General features: G+C 48.3%; 1 protein-coding gene across 1 annotated transcript; it reads right to left on the reverse strand.

The window, feature by feature from the left end:
* Positions 1 to 2,136: 2,136 nt before the first annotated feature.
* On the reverse strand, positions 2,137 to 13,148 carry LOC135273112 (uncharacterized protein C2orf78-like). Its single transcript, XM_064372038.1, has 4 exons — positions 13,068 to 13,148; positions 8,008 to 8,155; positions 4,871 to 5,635; positions 2,137 to 4,064 (listed from the first exon to the last, which is right to left on the reverse strand). The coding sequence occupies exons 1-4, from the start codon at positions 13,146 to 13,148 to the stop codon at positions 2,137 to 2,139; spliced, it is 2,922 nt and encodes a 973-aa protein (XP_064228108.1).
* Positions 13,149 to 17,606: the final 4,458 nt, after the last annotated feature.

The following is a 17,606-nucleotide window of genomic DNA, read 5'->3' on the forward strand; positions in this document are numbered from 1 at the left end:
TTGTGGCTGGAATACAATGGATTGCCTTGGTGCAGTGACTTGGCTTGTCTGGCTTTTTTTGCTCTTGTCCTTTAGGCTGGAGTGCAATGGCTTGGCTTGGCTGGCTTTTTGCTCTTGTCTTTCAGGCTGTAGTGCAATGGCTTGGCTTGGTGCAAGGGCTTGACTTGGCTGGTTTTCTGTTCTTGTCCTTCAGGCTGGAGTGCTATGGCTTTGCTTGCCTGGCTATTTTCCTCTTGGCCTTCAGGCTGCAGTGCAATGGCTTGGCTTGGCTGTCTTTTTTGCCCTTGTCCTTCAGGCTGGACTGCAATGGTGTGGCTTGGCTTCGAATGGCTTTTTTGCTCTTGTCCTTCAGCCTGGAGTGCAATGTCTTGGCTGGGTTGGCTTCGATTTTATACTCTTGTCCTTCAGGCTGGACTGCAATGGCTTGGCATGCCTGGCGTTTTTGCTCTTGTCCTTCAGGCTAGAGTGCAATGGCTTTTGTTTCTGGATTTTTTGCACTTGTCCCTCATTCGAGAGTGCCATGGCTTGGCTTGGCACGTTTTTTCTCTTCTCCTTCGGGCTGGTGTGCAGTGGCTTGGCTTGGTTTGCTTTTTTGCTCTTGTCCTTGCGGATGGAGTACAATGGCTTGGCTTGGCTGACTTTTTTGCTGTTGTCCTTCAGTCTGGAGTGCGATGGCTTGGCTTGACTGGCTTTATTGCTCTTTTCCTTCAGGCTGGAGTGCAATGGCTTGGGTTCGCTGGCTTTTTTGTTCTTGTCCTTCAGGCTGGAGTGCAATGGCTTGGCTCGGCTGGGTTTTTTGCTCTTGTCCTTCAGGCTGGAGTGCAATGGCTTGGCTTGCATGGCTTTTTTGCTCTTGTCCTTCAGGCTGGAGTTCAATGGATTGGCTTGGTGCAATGACTTGTCTTGGCTGGCTTTTTTTGCTCTTGTCCTTCAGGCTGGAGTGCAATGGCTTGCTTGTTGCAATGGCTTGGCTTGACTGGTTTTCTGTTGTTGTCCTTCAGTCTGGAGTGCAATGGCATGGCTTGGCGTGGATTGGCTTTTTTGCTCTTGTCCTTCAGGCTGGAGTGCAATGGCTTGGGTTGGCTGGCTTTTTATGCTCTTATTCTTCAGGCTGGAGTGCAATGGCTTGGCTTGGTGCAATGGCTTTGCTTGGCTAGCTTTTTATCTCTTGTTCGTCAGGCTGCAGTGACATAGCTTGGCTTGGTTGCATTTTCTGCTCTTGTGCTTCAGGCTAGAGTGCAATGGCTTGCCTTGGCTGGCTTTTTTTCTCTTGTCCTTCAGACGGGAGTGCAATGGCTTGGCTTGGCTGGTTTTTTGCTCTTGTCCTTCAGGCTGGAGTGCAATGGCTTGTCTTGGCTGGCTTTTTTGTTCTTGTCCTTCAGGCTGGAGTACAATGGATTGGCTTGGCTGGCTTTTTTGCTCTTGTGCTTCAGGCTGGAGTGCAATGGCTTGTCTCGGCTCGCTTTTTTGCTCTTGTCCTTCAGGCTGGAGTGCAGTGGCTTGGCTTTGCTAGCATTTTTGCTTTTGTCCTTCAGGCTGGAGTGCAATGGCTTCACTTGGTGCAACGGCTTGGCTTGGCTGGCTTTTTTGCTCTTGTCCTTCGTGGTGGAGTGCAATGGCTTGGCTTGGTGCAATGGCTTGGCTTTGCTCGCTTTTATGCTCTTGTTTTTCAGGCTAGAGTGCCATGGCTTGGCTTGGCAGGCTTTTTTGCTCTTTTGCCTCAGCCTGGAGTGCAACGGCATGACTTGGCTGCCTTTTATGCTCTTGTCCTTCAGGCTGGAATGCAGTGGCTTGGCTTGGTGCAATGGCCTGGCTTGGCTGGCCCTTTTGTCCTTGTCCTGCTGACCTCCGGTGATCCACCCACCTTGGCCTCCCAAAGTGCTGGGATTACAGGCATGAGCCACCATGCCCAGCCATAATTCCTTGCAAGGCAGCCTTTGATCCAACCGCCAAAAGAAAACCCTCAGTCAACAGCATCTCAAAACTCAAAAGCCTCTTTATTACTTATCCGTTACTTCTATTAGATTTCTTCATTAAGTTTTAAAAATATATTATCGGAATGGATGAAGTAGTATCTATCTATTAATTTGGAAAACCAGCTGGTATCCAAAGTAAAGCCAACAGTCTCAGCAGCTCTTAGATTCTGTCGCCGTAGTATTGAGAAATTGCCATATCTTTTTCCCTTTGGATGAAGAACTGCAGTTTTCCCAAAGAGGTGTATTTGGCAGCATTCTCACGCTCTCGCTGAGCCTTCCTCTTCATGGCCTCACGCTCTGGCCTCTGCTCTTTTGTGATGGGCGTTGACACTACTGGCCCAGAAATGTTGGGTGTCCTCCATGGCCTGGGTTGTAAGCTGAAGTCCTGGATTGGAAATTCATTTTGAGGCTTGGGCAGTGACTGGAGATTGGTCACAGCAGTGGAAACAGGCTCCCGCTGGAGAGAAGACCAAGATGATGTTTTGTAGGGCAGTGGCCTAGAAGCAGCAGACTGAGAGGCAGTAGGAGGCTGGTTAGGGTCGGCTGAACCGCGTTGGGTTGCATTGGTTGAAATTGGCTGAGCTGGTCTGGCAGGACCTGTCAAAGATGTGTTGGTAGAAGCCAGTTGGGACGAACTGCCTGCAGTCGACTGAGCTGAGTTAGTAGAACCAGGTGGAGCAGGGCAAGCCACAGCAGGCCTACGTGAGGCCGGAGGGTGTGGCTGCCGAGAAACAGGTCGAGCTTGAGGTTTGTCCAGGGTTGGAAAGGGCAAAGGTACCAACGTGACCTTTCCAGGTAGTGGCAACTCATGCTGGGATGGAGATGGACACTCTTTTTCAGCACCATCCAGTTTCTGGGCCTTGACTTGAGTTTCCTCCGGGCCTTTGGTCTCACGTCGGGTATCCCGCCATGGTTTGAGAGCTGAGAATGGCCGGGTGTTCTGGGTGTTGCTTGAGCTTCCCAGAGTCTGGGAGGAAGAGAATCCAGTTTTCTTGTCGATCTTTTTCCCCAGTGCATGGAAAACTTGCACAGACTCTAGCATGTGCATGGCTAGGGAGCTTCGTGGCTTTTTGATGGTTTCTTGGCTAAGCTCAGCCTGAATTTTCTTCCGCTTCATATTGGGAATGGTTTGCTTCTCTTCTGCCTTGACTTTGGTCCCTGACTGCTTACTGTCTTCAGATTTCCTGGAGCTGTTCTCTCTGCTCCTTTTGGCCTTCTCCTGCCCAGGCCTCTTAGTTGCGCTGCTCCTGCTGGATGCGGCTTTGTGAGGTTTGTTGCTAGAATACTTGCCCTTGTTCACAGAACCGCCGTCACTGGTGGTAGCACCGCAAGCAGTCACTTCTCCCTCTGCTAGGCTCTCTGGGTTCTTTGGCTGGATTGTGGCCTTGGGAGCACCCTGGATAGGCTCAGCAGCTTTATGCTTGTTCTTCCAGACTTGATCAGAGTGACCCTTTATGACACTTGACTTTTCCTGCACCTGATCTACCCTGATGGCACTGGGATCTCTGGGTTTCTTTGCGGAGGGGCTTTTGAGTTGGTCAAGATCTTGTAAGGAACTGAAGATCGAGGGGAGGTGAGTATTCTTCACCAATGCAGTGACGTCTGCAAAATCACTGCTAGACTCAATCCCATTTTCAAGTATCCCTTGGCCCTCAAGACTCCAGCTGTTCTTTCTCAGATTGGTATTTTCGGAACCAGGCTGCTCCTCTTGGCCAAGAGGATCGATGCAGGACAGAAGCTGGTGAATATCAGGGATTTCTAAAGGAAGCAGTGGAGGATCTTGATTTTCTTTTGGGAACTGGTAGGCATCTAGAGGCATTGACAGGTTGTTTTTAATCTCATCCAAATTCTTATTCCCGGTTCTGTACTGGCTTGGAGCTGGAGACAGCATCAAGAGATTAGTTGGACTCTGGACTGGAGCTATCATTGAAATGTCCCCAAGCTGTGGTGATGGATTACTCTCAAGTAATAACTGGGTGTTTCTGTTACTGCAGGACTTGGAGAAATCTGAAGTTTGTGCCAGACAAAATGCCTGGCTTGGAGATTGCAATCCCAGGGAAGTGTCCATCCCCAGGGAAGTTTCCGTCACTACAAAGGAATCAAGAAAGAAGTCAACCCTTGGTAAGTGAGATGCTCCCCCTACACACCAATGCAGCAATCGGATACCTTTCTAACATGGGTCGGGCATTTCTACTAGCTCTTCTTCAGGACCGTGGACAAGACCCTGCATTAGGGGATAGGCAATGACTTTTCTCTTACCGGTTATCATTTGGTATGATTGTTTCTTGGCTTTTGCTTTCTTTGAATTTCATAGGGTTGTTGTAAGTCAAATAAAAAGTGAAAGTGATTTTTAAATAGGAGATGTTTTCTAAAGCCTCACATTCTCAATTAGGGTAACCCTTTACATCATGCACTAGGGGAGAGAGTGGAGCCCTTCCTCATGAAATATAAAGCAAGCACAGATTCTGAGCCTGTTTGTTTTGGAGAGGGTCTCTGAGCAGAAGGTCTTAAATCCTATTGTAAGTCAAGGAAAATCAGAAGGTCACTGCCAAGATAAGACTTCTGAAGTGCCTTCCGAAGAGACTAAAGTAATACATCAAGGAAGGAAGTTACGGCATCTGATGCAGGGGAACTGATCAGCCAGGGCACTAAAAAGTGTGGTATCTCTTGCGACTCTCTTAAAGGTGGCATAGATGGCCATTATAGTGTTCCACTTTCCCGCTCAGAAGGTGTTCTTAGATAGAGTCTGAAAATGGAGAGCAATGCCCAAGAATAGTGGTTAAAGTCTCAGGACTTAAATTCTGCCTATCCTTGGACTTACCACTCAGCTATAAATTTGACCCTCCCTTTCAATGCTGCATTTATTCTTCTCCTTTCTTGTTGTTTGTACTCACCTTGAAAACTGGTTTCTGTGATGGGTTGAGCAGACACAGAGTGATACATCGCAGAAGTGGAGACTGTTGGTAGAACAATTGTGGGCTGAACCTCCTTTAGCACCATCACCATTTCTGGTTGATGGGCAGAGGCCCTATTTCCTGTAGATGACACAGAGCCATGGGATTGCAGCCAGGGGCCAAGTTCTCCAGAGAGTTGAGGCCCCAGTATGCCTGGATTATAGTAATAGACCTGGCTGCTTCCTTTCTGGTAGGGAAGTGACAGGCTATGGCCCTGCTGATTTGGAATTTGAGATTTTATCCCCTGAACAAGGCTGTCAGATAGTGTTGGATACAGAGAGACCATAATATTGGCATCTGAAGTTTTATGCTGGGCTGTCATAGGCATAGAAGAGACAGCTGTGTTCTGGTCAATGACAGTCACAGTGAAGTCCCTGAGTGAGGATGACTTCTTTGCTGTGCTCGCTGTAATGTCCCACTCAAAAACACCTGGGTAAGAGGCAGCTGAAGTAGAGCTGTGGGTCTGGCCACTAACCCCAGACAACATAGCTGTCCTAGAATGTTGGCAAAGGTAGGCACTGCCCGTGAGTGGCTGGAAACAGGTGCCAGAGGCTGATGGCAGTAGCCATGCTGAGCCAACAGTTGGAACAGAGGCTCTGGAGAAGTTGGAGATGCTTCCTGTTAAGGAAACCTCACTGCTCTCCACAGGAAGAGAGAGCTGCAGATAATTTGCTCTTCCACGTAAAGAAGTATTTTGGAAATCTCCTGCAGGAAAGAAGAGAGAGATGAACAAACTAGTGAGATTGAGAAAATTTCACCTTATTTGAAGAACAGCATTATCTTAAGGTCGTTGCAATCAGGAAGCCTCTAATACCGACACTCACTGAGATACCAAAAGCCAAACACTTGATGATGGCCATGAGTGCTGAAGCAGTTTGTTCTGATGAACTTCCTTTGTGTCCAATATGGGCACAGATGTGCAGAAGACCCAAGAGGTCTGGGTTCGTACATTATTTCCTAGGCTAGAAGCAACCTTCTCCCTTCCCTGTCTTTCCCTTGAATCTGGGTGAGTATTGACTCCTAACTATTTCCTAGAATTGGAGCATTTTAGAACTGGGAGGTCCTTAGAAAGGGACCTTATTTTATGAGTAACTGAGGCTGAGAGAGGTCAGATTGACCTGTTTAAGTTTTACCATTATGTTAATATCATTACCGTGACTTCCTTGCTAGGACTCTTTTCTCTGAGCACAGACCAGAAACCAGGAGAAATAGAACTTTTCATATGGCAATTTGGGCCTACTAGAATACAGTACAGCTATCAGTTTTATAATCCTTACTGTCACATTTTGCTTCTACAGGTCGTGTGACATTTCCTAGCATATACCTTTAAGCCAGGCCATTGGTAAATCAGAAGCGTCGTTCTTTGCCCTCTTCAAGCCTGGCCTTTTATCCTAAGTCAAAATCCTACCTAATAGTTTGAGGAGAAATGGTTTCGTGTGTGTGTGTTTGTTTGTTTCTTTTTTGACGGAGTCTTACTCTGTCACCCAGGTTGGAGTGCAGTGGCTTGACCTCAGCTCACTGCAACCTCTGCCTCCTGGGCTCAAGCAATTCTCGTGCCTCAGCCTCCCGAGGAGCTGGGATTATAGACGCGCACCACTGCACATGGCTGAGTTTTTGTATTTTTAATAGAGACAGGGCTTCATTCTGTTTGCCAGGCTGGTCTCGAACTCCTGACATCAAGTGATCTGCCCGCCTTGGCCTCCCAGAGTACTGGGATTATGAGGTGAGCCACCGTGTTCGGCCTGGAAGCATCATTTCTAAAACATATTTCTAAAATGTTTATATTAAAAACCGTCAAGTGTCATCTATGTTGAAAAGGGCAACAGAAAAAAAACCACTGAATGTGACTTCTGATAAGCTGCTTTTCCTAGGGATACTCTATTCTAGCCTGTTTCCTTCGTAGTTTCTTGATCTAAGCGTTTGCTAAAACCAACTTCATTTTGCCCTATTTGGAATAGATTTCACTCTGTTGTCTTTGTGCTTTTCTTCTAAAATTTAAAATACCTTATTTTCTCTTGAAATCATCGTGTCATTCTCCAGAGCATATCCCAAGGCTAAGTGTAGGGGACCTGGCCCTTCAGCTTTCATTTAAAATCCCAAATTCCTACCCTAGAATAGCTGCCTCCTTATAACCCAGTACTCTTCATTTTCTCTTTCCATCTAGCTCAGAGAGGAATCTCCAGAGCATGACTATTACTTTTGTTTGTTTGTTTGTTTGAGACAGGGTCTCGCCTTGTCACACAGGCTGAAGACCAGCGGTGTGAACATGGCTCACTGCAGATTCAATCTCCTGGGCTCAAAACAGTCAACTGACCCTCCCACCTCGGCCTCCTGAGTACCTGGCGTGCCCCCACACCTGGCCGATTTTTAAAAAATATTTGTAGAGCTGGAGTCTTGCAATGTTGCCCAGACTGGTCTCGAATTCCTAGGCTGAAGCGATTCTTCCATCTCGGCCTCCCAAAGCACTGAGATTACAGGCGGGAGCTACCATGCCCAGCTGAATATTAAAAACATCACTACACATCAGTAAATATAAAATAGAAAAGTTGAAATATTAGTGAGGGAGATGTCCTCCCAAAGCGCTGAGATTACAGGTGTGAGCCACTGTGCCTGGCTGAATATTTCAAACATCACTAAATTTAAAATAGTGAAGTTGAAATATCAGTGGAGGGAGACTGTTAGACATGAACCACCACAGGATGTGTTGCTAGTTTTCTACGCCACTTAGGTTTTCTCTTGGTTTCTGTTGAAACAAACACCCTCAAAAGTGTCTGATTTCATTTTCTATACATGTGCCCTTTAAGACTCAGCATTAGAAAAGAAAGGGGCAAGAGGGAATAACCAATCTATTATCCTAATGTAACAGATGAGGAAACAGATTTTGTGAGAGAATAAAAGAGTCCTCTAAAGTCACGCAGCTAGTCAATGTCAAAGCCAAAACTGAAACGCGGTCTCTAGATTTCTACTTGAATACTTTCCCTGTTATTCCAAGCTGTTTGGGACTATAGGGGTAAAGAAATCGAAAGTTAGGGGAAAGAAGTCGAATGAAAAACTGTCAAGAAATTTTCTCTCTTTACCTGACATGGTCAGAGAAGAAGAAACATCAACTGTAGATACAGGGGATGAAGAGACGATCCTAGTGGATGTCTGGGTGGCTGAAGCCAAGGAGTGCGTGTGTCCGGTACGAAGGCTACCGGTCACACTGGTCACTGGCCACCTGCGATGCTACAAATTGATAGGCTACCCCAAGATTCTACCAGGTGGTGATAGGCTTGCTGAGAGAATGATGTCATGAAGCAGGCAGTTGGAAGGTGTGTGATAGCCAAAAGGGAGGCCAGATACCCGAGAAGATGGGATTGGCTGGCAGAGGTGGTAGGAAAGCTGAAACAGTCCTAAGTGGCTGAGTTCCAGGGAGGTGAAGTCCTGCAAGATCATCTCAGTGTTTCTTATACGTGTGCACTAACATCATTGACTAATTTTTACATTTTATATGCCATATTTCATAGCATATAATACTACACCTGTATAATTGTACAGTACATGCACATTATCCCCGCAGAGAAAGGGATGGGACATCTATGCTGAGCAATTACAGTTGTTGTAAAAGCATTTCAGTGAGTCTGATTAATGAATTTACTGCTGCTTTTAAGGGCCAAAGGAAGAGATTAAAGAGCCCTGTTTTGTACCTTGGCTGAAGAGCTAAGTTCGTTGACTGCCCCTTGTAGGAAATGATGTGGTCCCAAGCTCCTCTCTTAATTTCTTCTCCTTGAATCCTGCCTTCCTTGGGCTGGCCCAGGCTGGGCCAGGTTGGACTTGGATCTCCCTTCTGCTCTTCTTTTTTCCCCTTGATTTTAGGCATTGTTTCTGGGCCGAGCCTTGTTCTCGCATTTTCACACTCATGGATGTGACTTCCTGTCAACTTCCAGAGCAGGGGTCTTTTCAGTGTCCTGACGATTGGAAAACGGACTCTGCTCATGAGAAGCAAACACCAGAGAGGTAGAAGACAAGGCTGACTGCAGACCTTCCCTTTTCTAGCCTTTGGCCACAATTCTTTTGGCCATAGTTTGCTACCTCTGGCTCCTTGGGCCACACAGACATCTTGCCATCTTGCCCTTCTATACGTGAGAGGCATTCAGGGTACTTTCTTTCTTCTCATGTAAAAGGATCCAGTGTGGCAGTTACTTACAGCCTCCTCTCCATTGCAAACTGCCACTATGGAACCTTGGGCCTTTAGAATTCCCTGTCGGCCATGCTTGGGTACATGGGCCAGGCAAAATGAAGAGTTGAATTTAGTGGAGAATAGGAAGGAGGCAAGGTGAGGGTACAGGAACAAAGAGATTTCTGTGGATTTTTTGGTTTCCGTGAGGAACAATTACACACACTTATTTTGTATTAACCGAACAGACAATTCATAATTTTTTACGTAGCTAGATAGTCCAGAAACTCGCATGACTTTTGTACACTGAAGAAAATAATCATATTTTTCCATTTTGTTTTATGTCCTATTGCCTCATTTATATCATTCATTAGTATGTCTATGGAATGTAGATTGCCTTTATCTTATTATTTTTATTTATTTATTTATTTTTGAGACAGCGTTTCACGCTGGTCTCCCAGGCTGGAGTGCAGTGGCACGATCTCAGCTCACTGGAACCTGCACCTCCTGGGTTCAAGCGATTTTCCTGCCTCAGCCTCTTGAGTAGCTGAGATTACAGGTGCCCGCCACCATGCCCGACCAATTTTGGTATTTTTAGTAGAGAGAAGGTTTCACCACGTTGGCTCCTGACCTCAGGTGATCTTCCCACCTCAGCCTCCCAAAGTGCTGGGATTATAGGCGTGAGCCACCATGCCCGACCTGTAGATTGCTTTTAAATGCCCTGGTTTATCTACATGTTTTCTCCTTGTCATATTTTTAAGGAATACAATGTTGCAAGACATACTGCATGTTTTCCTCATAATGGTTGTTTCTTTTGAGACATCATGAACTATCTTGGCCTGATAGATTTTGTGGAGGAAATCAAGGAGGGGTCTGTGACAAAGGCACTGTTGTGAGTTGTGCTGTGTGCTCAAAGAAAGAGATGCCTGGCTTGCCATGGCTTGTCTTGGCTTGTCTTGGCTTGTCTTGGCTTTCCACGGCTTGTCTTGTCTTGTCTTGGCTTGCCATGGCTTATCTTATCTTGGCTCGTCTTGGCTTGTCTTGGCTTGTCTTGGCTTGTCTTGGCTTGCCATGGATTGTCTTGTCTAGGCTTGGCTTGCCTTGGCTTGCCATGGCTTGTCTTGTCGTGGCTTGCCTTACCATGGCTTGGCTTGTCTTGGCTTGGCATGCCATGGCTTGTCTTCTCTTGGCTTGGCTTGCCATGGCTTGGCGTGGCTTGGCTTGGCTTGCCGTGGCTTATCTAGGCTTGGCATGGCTTGTCTTGGCTTGGCTTGCCATGGCTTGTCTTAGCTTCGCTTCTCTTGCAAGGGCTTGGCTTGGCTTGGCTTTTCTGGTCTTGTCCTTCAGGCTGGAGTGTAATGGATTGGCTTGGCTGGCTTTTTTGCTCTTGTCCTTCAGGCTGGAGTGCAATGTCTTGTCTTGGCTCGCTTTTTTGCTCTTGTCCTTCAGTCTGGATTGCAGTGCCTTGGCTCGGTGCAATGGCTTGGCTTGGCTGCTTTTTTGCTCTTGTCCTTCAGGCTGAACTGTAATGGCTTGACTTGGCTGGCTTTTCTGGTCTTGTCCTTCAGGCTGGATTGTAATGGCTTGGCTTGGCTGGCTTTTTTGCTCTTGTCCTTCAAGCTAGAGTGCAATAGCTTGGCTTGGCTGGTTTTTTGCCCCTGTCCTTCTGGCTGGAGTGCAATGGCTTGGCTTCACTGTCTGTTTTGCTCTTGTCCTTCAGGCTATAGTACAATGGCTTGGCTGGCTTCCCTTGCCTTTTTTGCTCTTGTCCTTCGGGCTGCAGTGCAATGGCTTGGCTTGGTGCAATGGCTTCGCGTCGCTGGCTTTTTTGCTCTTGTCCTTCAGGCTGGAGTGCAATGGCTTGGGTAGGCTGGCGTTTTTGCTCTTGTCCTTTAGGCTGCAGTACAATGGCTTTTTTGGATGACTGTTTTGATCTTGTCCTTCAGGCTGCAGTGCCATGGCTTGGCTTGGCTGTCTTTTTTCCTCTTGTCTTTCAGTCTGCAGTGCAATTGCTTGGCTGGCTTCGCTTAGCTTTTATGCTCTTGTCCTTCAGTCTGGATTGCAATGGCTTGGCTTGGCTGGCTTTTTTGATCTTCTGCTTCAGGCTGGAGCTCAATGGCTTGGCATGGCTGGCGTTTTAGCTCTTGTCCTTCAGGCTGGAGTGCAATGTCTTGGCTTGGCGGGCGTTTTTGCTCTTGTCTTTCAGGCTGGAGTGCAATTGCTTGGCTTGGTGCAATGCCTTGGCTTGGCTGGCTTTTTCGCTCTTGTCCTTCAGGCTGGAGTGCAATGGCTTGTCTTGGCTGGCTTTTTTGCTCCTGTGCTTCAGGCTAGAGTGCAATGACTTGGCTTGGCTGGCTTTTTCGCTCCAGTCTATCAGGTTGGAGTGCAATGGATTGGCTTGGCTTGCTTTTTTCTCTTGTCCTTCAGGCTGGAGTGCAATGGCTTGGCTTGGCTGGTTTTTCGCTCTTCTCCTTCAGGCTAAAGTTCAATGGCTTTACTTAGATGGCTTTTTTCCTCTTGTCCTTCAGGCTGGAGTGCAATGGCTTCGGTTGGCTGGTTTTCTGCTCTTGTCCTTTAGGCTGGAGTGCAATGGCTTGGGTAGCTTGGCTTGGCTTTCTTGCTCTTGTCCTTCAGGCTGGATTGCCATGTCTCGGCTTGGCTTGGCTGCCTTTTTTGCTCTTGTCTTTCAGGCTTGATTGCAATGGCTTCGCTTGGTGCAATGGCTTGGCGTGGCTGGTTTTCACTTCTTGTCCTTCAGGCTGGAGTGCAATGGCTTGGCTTGGCTGGCTATTTTCCTCTTGGCCTTCAGGCTGGAGTGCAATGGCTTGGCTTGGCTGGCTTTTTTGCTCTTGTCCTTCAGGCTGGAGTGCAATGGCTTGGCTTGGCTGGCTCTTTTGCTCTTGACTTTCAGGCAGGAGTGCAATGGCTTGGCGTGGCTGGTTTTTTGCTCTTGTCCTTCAGGCTGGAGTGCAATGGCTTTTGTTTTCTGGCTTTTTTGTTCTTGTCCCTCATTCTAGAGTGCCATGGCTTGACTTGGCTGGTTTTTTCTCTTGTCATTCAGGCTGCTGTGCAGTGGCTTGACTGGGCTGGCTTTTTTGCTCTTGTCCTTGCGGCTGGAGTACAATGGCTTCGCTTGACTGGCTTTGTACCTAATGTGTTTCAGGCTGGAGTGCAACGGCTTGGCTTGGCTGGCTTTATTGCTCTTGTCCTTCAGGCTGGAGTGCAATGGCTTCGCTTCGCTGGCTTTTCTGGTCCTGTTCTTCAGGCTGGAGTGCAATGGCTTGACTCGGCTGGGTTTTTTGCTATTGTCCTTCAGGCTGGAGTGCAATGGCTTGGCTTGGCTGGCTTTTTTACTCTTGTCCTTCAAGCTGAAGTGCAATGGCTTGCCTTGGCTGGCTTTTCTGGTCTTGTCCTTCAGGCTGGAGTGTAATGGCTTGGCTTGGCTGGCATTTTTGCTTTTGTCCTTCAGGCTAGAGTGCAATGGCTTGGCTTGGCTCGTTTTTTCTCTTATCCTTATGGCTGGTGTGCAATGGCTTAGCTTGGCCTTCTTTTTTGCTCTTGTCCTTAAGGCTGGAGTGCAATGGCTTGGCTTCGCTGGCTTTTTTGTTCTTGTCCTTCAGGCTGGAGTGCAATGGCTTGGCTTCGCTGGCTTTTTTGTTCTTGTCCTTTAGGCTGGAGTGCAATGGCTTGGCTTGACTGGCTTTTTTGCTCTTGTCCTTCAGGCTGGAATGCAATGGATTGCATGGGTGCAATGTCTTGGCTTGGCTGGCTTTTTTACTCTTGTCTTTCACGCTGGAGTGCAATGGCTTGGCTTGGTGCAATGGCTTGGCTTGGCTGGTTTTCTGTTCTTGTCCTTCAGGCTGTAGTGCTATGGCTTGGCTTGGCTGGCTTTTCTGTTCTTGTCCTTCAGGCTGGATTGTAATGGCTTGGCTTGGCTGTCTTTTTGACTCTTGTGCTTCAGGCTGGAGTGCAATGGCTTGCCTTGACTGGGTTTTTGCTCGAGTCCTTCAGGCTGAAGTGCAACCACTTGGCTTTACTGGCTTTTTTGCTGTTGTCCTCCATGGTGGAGTGCAATGGCTTGGCTTGGCTGGCTTTTTTGCTCTTGTCCTTCAGTCTGGAGTGCGATGGCTTCGCTTGACTGGCTTTATTGCTCTTGTCCTTCAGGCTGGAGTGCAATGGATTGGCTCGGCTGGGTTTTTTGCTATTGTCCTTCAGGCTGGAGTGCAATGGCTTGGCTTGGCTGGCTTTTTTGCTCTTGTCCTTCAGGCTGGAGTGCAATGGCTTGGCTTGGCTGGCTCTTTTGCTCTTGACTTTCAGGCAGGAGTGCAATGGCTTGGCGTGGCTGGTTTTTTGCTCTTGTCCTTCAGGCTGGAGTGCAATGGCTTTTGTTTTCTGGCTTTTTTGTTCTTGTCCCTCATTCTAGAGTGCCATGGCTTGACTTGGCTGGTTTTTTCTCTTGTCATTCAGGCTGCTGTGCAGTGGCTTGACTGGGCTGGCTTTTTTGCTCTTGTCCTTGCGGCTGGAGTACAATGGCTTCGCTTGACTGGCTTTGTACCTAATGTGTTTCAGGCTGGAGTGCAACGGCTTGGCTTGGCTGGCTTTATTGCTCTTGTCCTTCAGGCTGGAGTGCAATGGCTTCGCTTCGCTGGCTTTTCTGGTCTTGTTCTTCAGGCTGGAGTGCAATGGCTTGACTCGGCTGGGTTTTTTGCTATTGTCCTTCAGGCTGGAGTGCAATGGCTTGGCTTGGCTGGCTTTTTTACTCTTGTCCTTCAAGCTGAAGTGCAATGGCTTGCCTTGGCTGGCTTTTCTGGTCTTGTCCTTCAGGCTGGAGTGTAATGGCTTGGCTTGGCTGGCATTTTTGCTTTTGTCCTTCAGGCTAGAGTGCAATGGCTTGGCTTGGCTCGTTTTTTCTCTTATCCTTATGGCTGGTGTGCAATGGCTTAGCTTGGCCTTCTTTTTTGCTCTTGTCCTTAAGGCTGGAGTGCAATGGCTTGGCTTCGCTGGCTTTTTTGTTCTTGTCCTTCAGGCTGGAGTGCAATGGCTTGGCTTCGCTGGCTTTTTTGTTCTTGTCCTTTAGGCTGGAGTGCAATGGCTTGGCTTGACTGGCTTTTTTGCTCTTGTCCTTCAGGCTGGAATGCAATGGATTGCATGGGTGCAATGTCTTGGCTTGGCTGGCTTTTTTACTCTTGTCTTTCACGCTGGAGTGCAATGGCTTGGCTTGGTGCAATGGCTTGGCTTGGCTGGTTTTCTGTTCTTGTCCTTCAGGCTGTAGTGCTATGGCTTGGCTTGGCTGGCTTTTCTGTTCTTGTCCTTCAGGCTGGATTGTAATGGCTTGGCTTGGCTGTCTTTTTGACTCTTGTGCTTCAGGCTGGAGTGCAATGGCTTGCCTTGACTGGGTTTTTGCTCGAGTCCTTCAGGCTGAAGTGCAACCACTTGGCTTTACTGGCTTTTTTGCTGTTGTCCTCCATGGTGGAGTGCAATGGCTTGGCTTGGCTGGCTTTTTTGCTCTTGTCCTTCAGTCTGGAGTGCGATGGCTTCGCTTGACTGGCTTTATTGCTCTTGTCCTTCAGGCTGGAGTGCAATGGATTGGCTCGGCTGGGTTTTTTGCTATTGTCCTTCAGGCTGGAGTGCAATGGCTTGGCTTGGCTGGCTTTTTTGCTCTTGTCCTTCAGCCTGGAGTGCAATGGCTTGGCTTGGTACAATGGCTTCGCTTGGCTGGCTTGTTTGCTCTTATCCTTCAGGCTGGAGTGCAATGGCGAGGCTGGGCATGGTTTGGCTTTATTGCTCTTATCCTTCAGGCTGGAGTGCAACGGCTTCGCTTGGCTGGCTTTTTCCTCTTGTCCTTCAGCCTGGAGTGCAATGGCTTGGCTTGGTGCAATGTCTTTGCTTGGCCAGCTTTTTCGCACTTGTCCGTCAGGCTGCAGTGCCATGGCCTGGCTTGGTTGCATTTTCTGCTCTTGTGCTTCAGGCTAGAGTGCAATGGCTTGCCTTGGCTGGCTTTTTTTCTCTTGTCCTTCAGACTGGAGTGCAATGGCTTGGCTTGCCTGGTGTTTTGCTCTTGTTCTTCAGGCTGGATTGCAATGGCTTTTCTTGGCTGGATTTTTTTGCTCTTGTCCTTCAATCTGGATTGCAGTGCCTTGGTTCGGTGTAATGGCTTGGCTTGGCTGATTTTTTTGCTCTTTTCCTTCAAGCTGAAGTGCAATAGCTTGGCTTGGCTTGCTTTTCTGGTCCTGTCTTTCAGGCTGGAATGCAATGGCTGAGCTTGGCTGGCTTTTCTGGTCTTGTCCTTCAGGCTGGAGTGTAATGGCTTGGCTTGTCTGGCTTTTTTGCTCTTGTCCTTCAGGCTAGAATGCAATAGCTTGGCTTTCCTGGTTTTTTGCCCCTGTCCTTCTGGCTGGAGTGCAATGGCTTGGCTTCACTGGCTTTTTTGGTCTTGTCCTTCAGACTGCAGTGCAATGGCTTGGCTTGGTGCAATGCCTTGGCTTGGCTGGCTTTTTCGCTCTTGTGCTTCAGGCTGGAGTGCAATGGCTTGACTTTGTGCAATGGCTTGGCTTGGCTGGCTTTTTTTATCTTGCCCTTCAGGCTGTACTTCAATGGCTTGGCTTGGTGCAATGGCTTGGCTTGGCTGGCTTTTTTGCTCTTGTCCTTCAGCCTGGAGTGCAATGGCTTGGCTTGGTGCAATGCCTTGGCTTGGCTTGCTTTTTTCATCTTGTCCTTCAGGCTGGAGTTCAATGGCTTGGCTTGGTGCAATGGCTTGACTTGGCTGGCTTTTTTTCTCTTGTCCTTCAGGCTAGAGTGCAATGGCTTCGCTTGGTGCAATGGCTTGGAGTGACTGACTTTTTCACTCTTCTCCTTCACGCTGGAGTGCAATGGCTTGTCTTGGCTGGCTTATTGGTTCTTGTCCTTCAGGCTGGAGTGCAATGGATTGGCTTGGCTCGCTTTTTTGCTCTTGTACTTCAGGCTGGAGTGCAATGGCTTGGCTTGGCTGGCTTTTCTGGTCCTGTCCTTCAGGCTGTATTATAATTGCTAGGCTTGGCTGGCTTTTTTGCTCTTGTCCTTCACGTTAGAGTGCAATAGCTTGGCTTGGCTGGTTTTTTGCTCGTGTCCTTCAGGCTCGAGTGCCATGGCTTGGCTTGGCTGACTTTTTTGCTCTTGTCCTTCAGGCTGGTGTGCAATGGCTTGGCTTGGTGCAATGGCATGGCTTGGTTCGCTCTTTCACCCTTGTCCTTCAGGCTGAAGTGCAATGGCTTGACTTGGCTGGCTTTTTTAACCTTGTGCTTCAGGCTACAGTGCCGTGGTCTGGCGTGGCTGGCTTTTTCAGTCTTCTTCTTTTGGCTGGAGTGCAATGGCTTGGCTTCGTGCAATGGCTTCGCTTGGGTGGCTTTTTTGCTCTTGTCCTTCAGGCTGGAGTGCAGTGGTTTGGTTTGGCTGGCTTTTTTGCTCTTGTCCTTCATGATGGAGTAAAATGGCTTGGCTTTGCTGGATTTTTTGCTCTTGTCCATCAGGCTGAAGTGCAATGGCTTGACTTGACAGGCTTTTTTGCTCTTGTCCTTCAGGCTGCAGGGCAGTGGCTTGTCTTGACTGGCTTTATTACTCTTGTCCTTCAGGCTGGAGTGCAATGGCTTCGCTTCGGTGGCTTTTCTGTTCTTGTCCTTCAGGCTGGAGTGCAGTGGCTTGGCTCTGCTGGGTTTTTTGCTCTTGTCCTTCAGGCTGGCGTGCAATGGCTTGGCTTGCATGGCTTTTTTGCTCTTGTCCTTCAGGCTAGAGTGCAATGGATTGGCTTGGTGCAATCACATGGCTTGGCTGGATTTTTTTGCTCTTGTCCTTCAGGCTGGAGTGCAATGGATTGGCTTGGCTCGCTTTTTTGCTCTTGTCCTTCAGGCTGGAGTGCAATGGCTTGCCTCGACTGGGTTTTTTGCTATTGTCCTTCAGGCTGGAGTGCAATTGCTTGGATTGGCTGGCCTTTTTTCTCTTGTCCTTCAGGCTGGAGTGCAATGGCTTGGCTTGTATGGCTTTTTTGCTCTTGTCTTTCAGGCTAGATTGCAATGGCTTGGCTTGGTGCAATGGCTTGGCTTGTCTGGTTTTCTGTTCTTGGCCTTCAGACTGGAGTGCAATGGCTTGGCTTGGCTGGCTATTTTCCTCTTGGCCGTCAGGCTGTAGTGCAATGGCTTGGCTTGGCTGGCTTTTTTGCTCTTGTCCTTCACGCTGGAGTGCAATGGCTTGGCTTGGCTGGCTCTTTTGCTCTTGACTTTCAGGCAGGAGTGCAATGACTTGGCTTGCCTGGCTTTTTTGCTCTTGTCCTTCAGGCTGGAGTGCAATGGCTTGGCTTCGGGCAATGGCTTGGCCTGGTTCGCTCTTTCACCCTTGTCCTTCAGGCTGAAGTGCAATGGCTTGACTTGGCTGGCTTTTTTAACCTTGTGCTTCAGGCTAGAGTGCAGTGGTCTGGCGTGGCTGGCTTTTTTGGTCTTCTTCTTCAGGCTGGAGTGCAATGGCTTGGCTTCGTGCAATGGCTTCGCTTGG

This window comes from Aotus nancymaae, unplaced genomic scaffold (assembly GCF_030222135.1).
Source record: "Aotus nancymaae isolate 86718 unplaced genomic scaffold, 86718_ANA_hifiasm-v0.15.2.pri h1tg000265l, whole genome shotgun sequence".
Classification (NCBI taxonomy): domain Eukaryota; kingdom Metazoa; phylum Chordata; class Mammalia; order Primates; family Aotidae; genus Aotus; species Aotus nancymaae.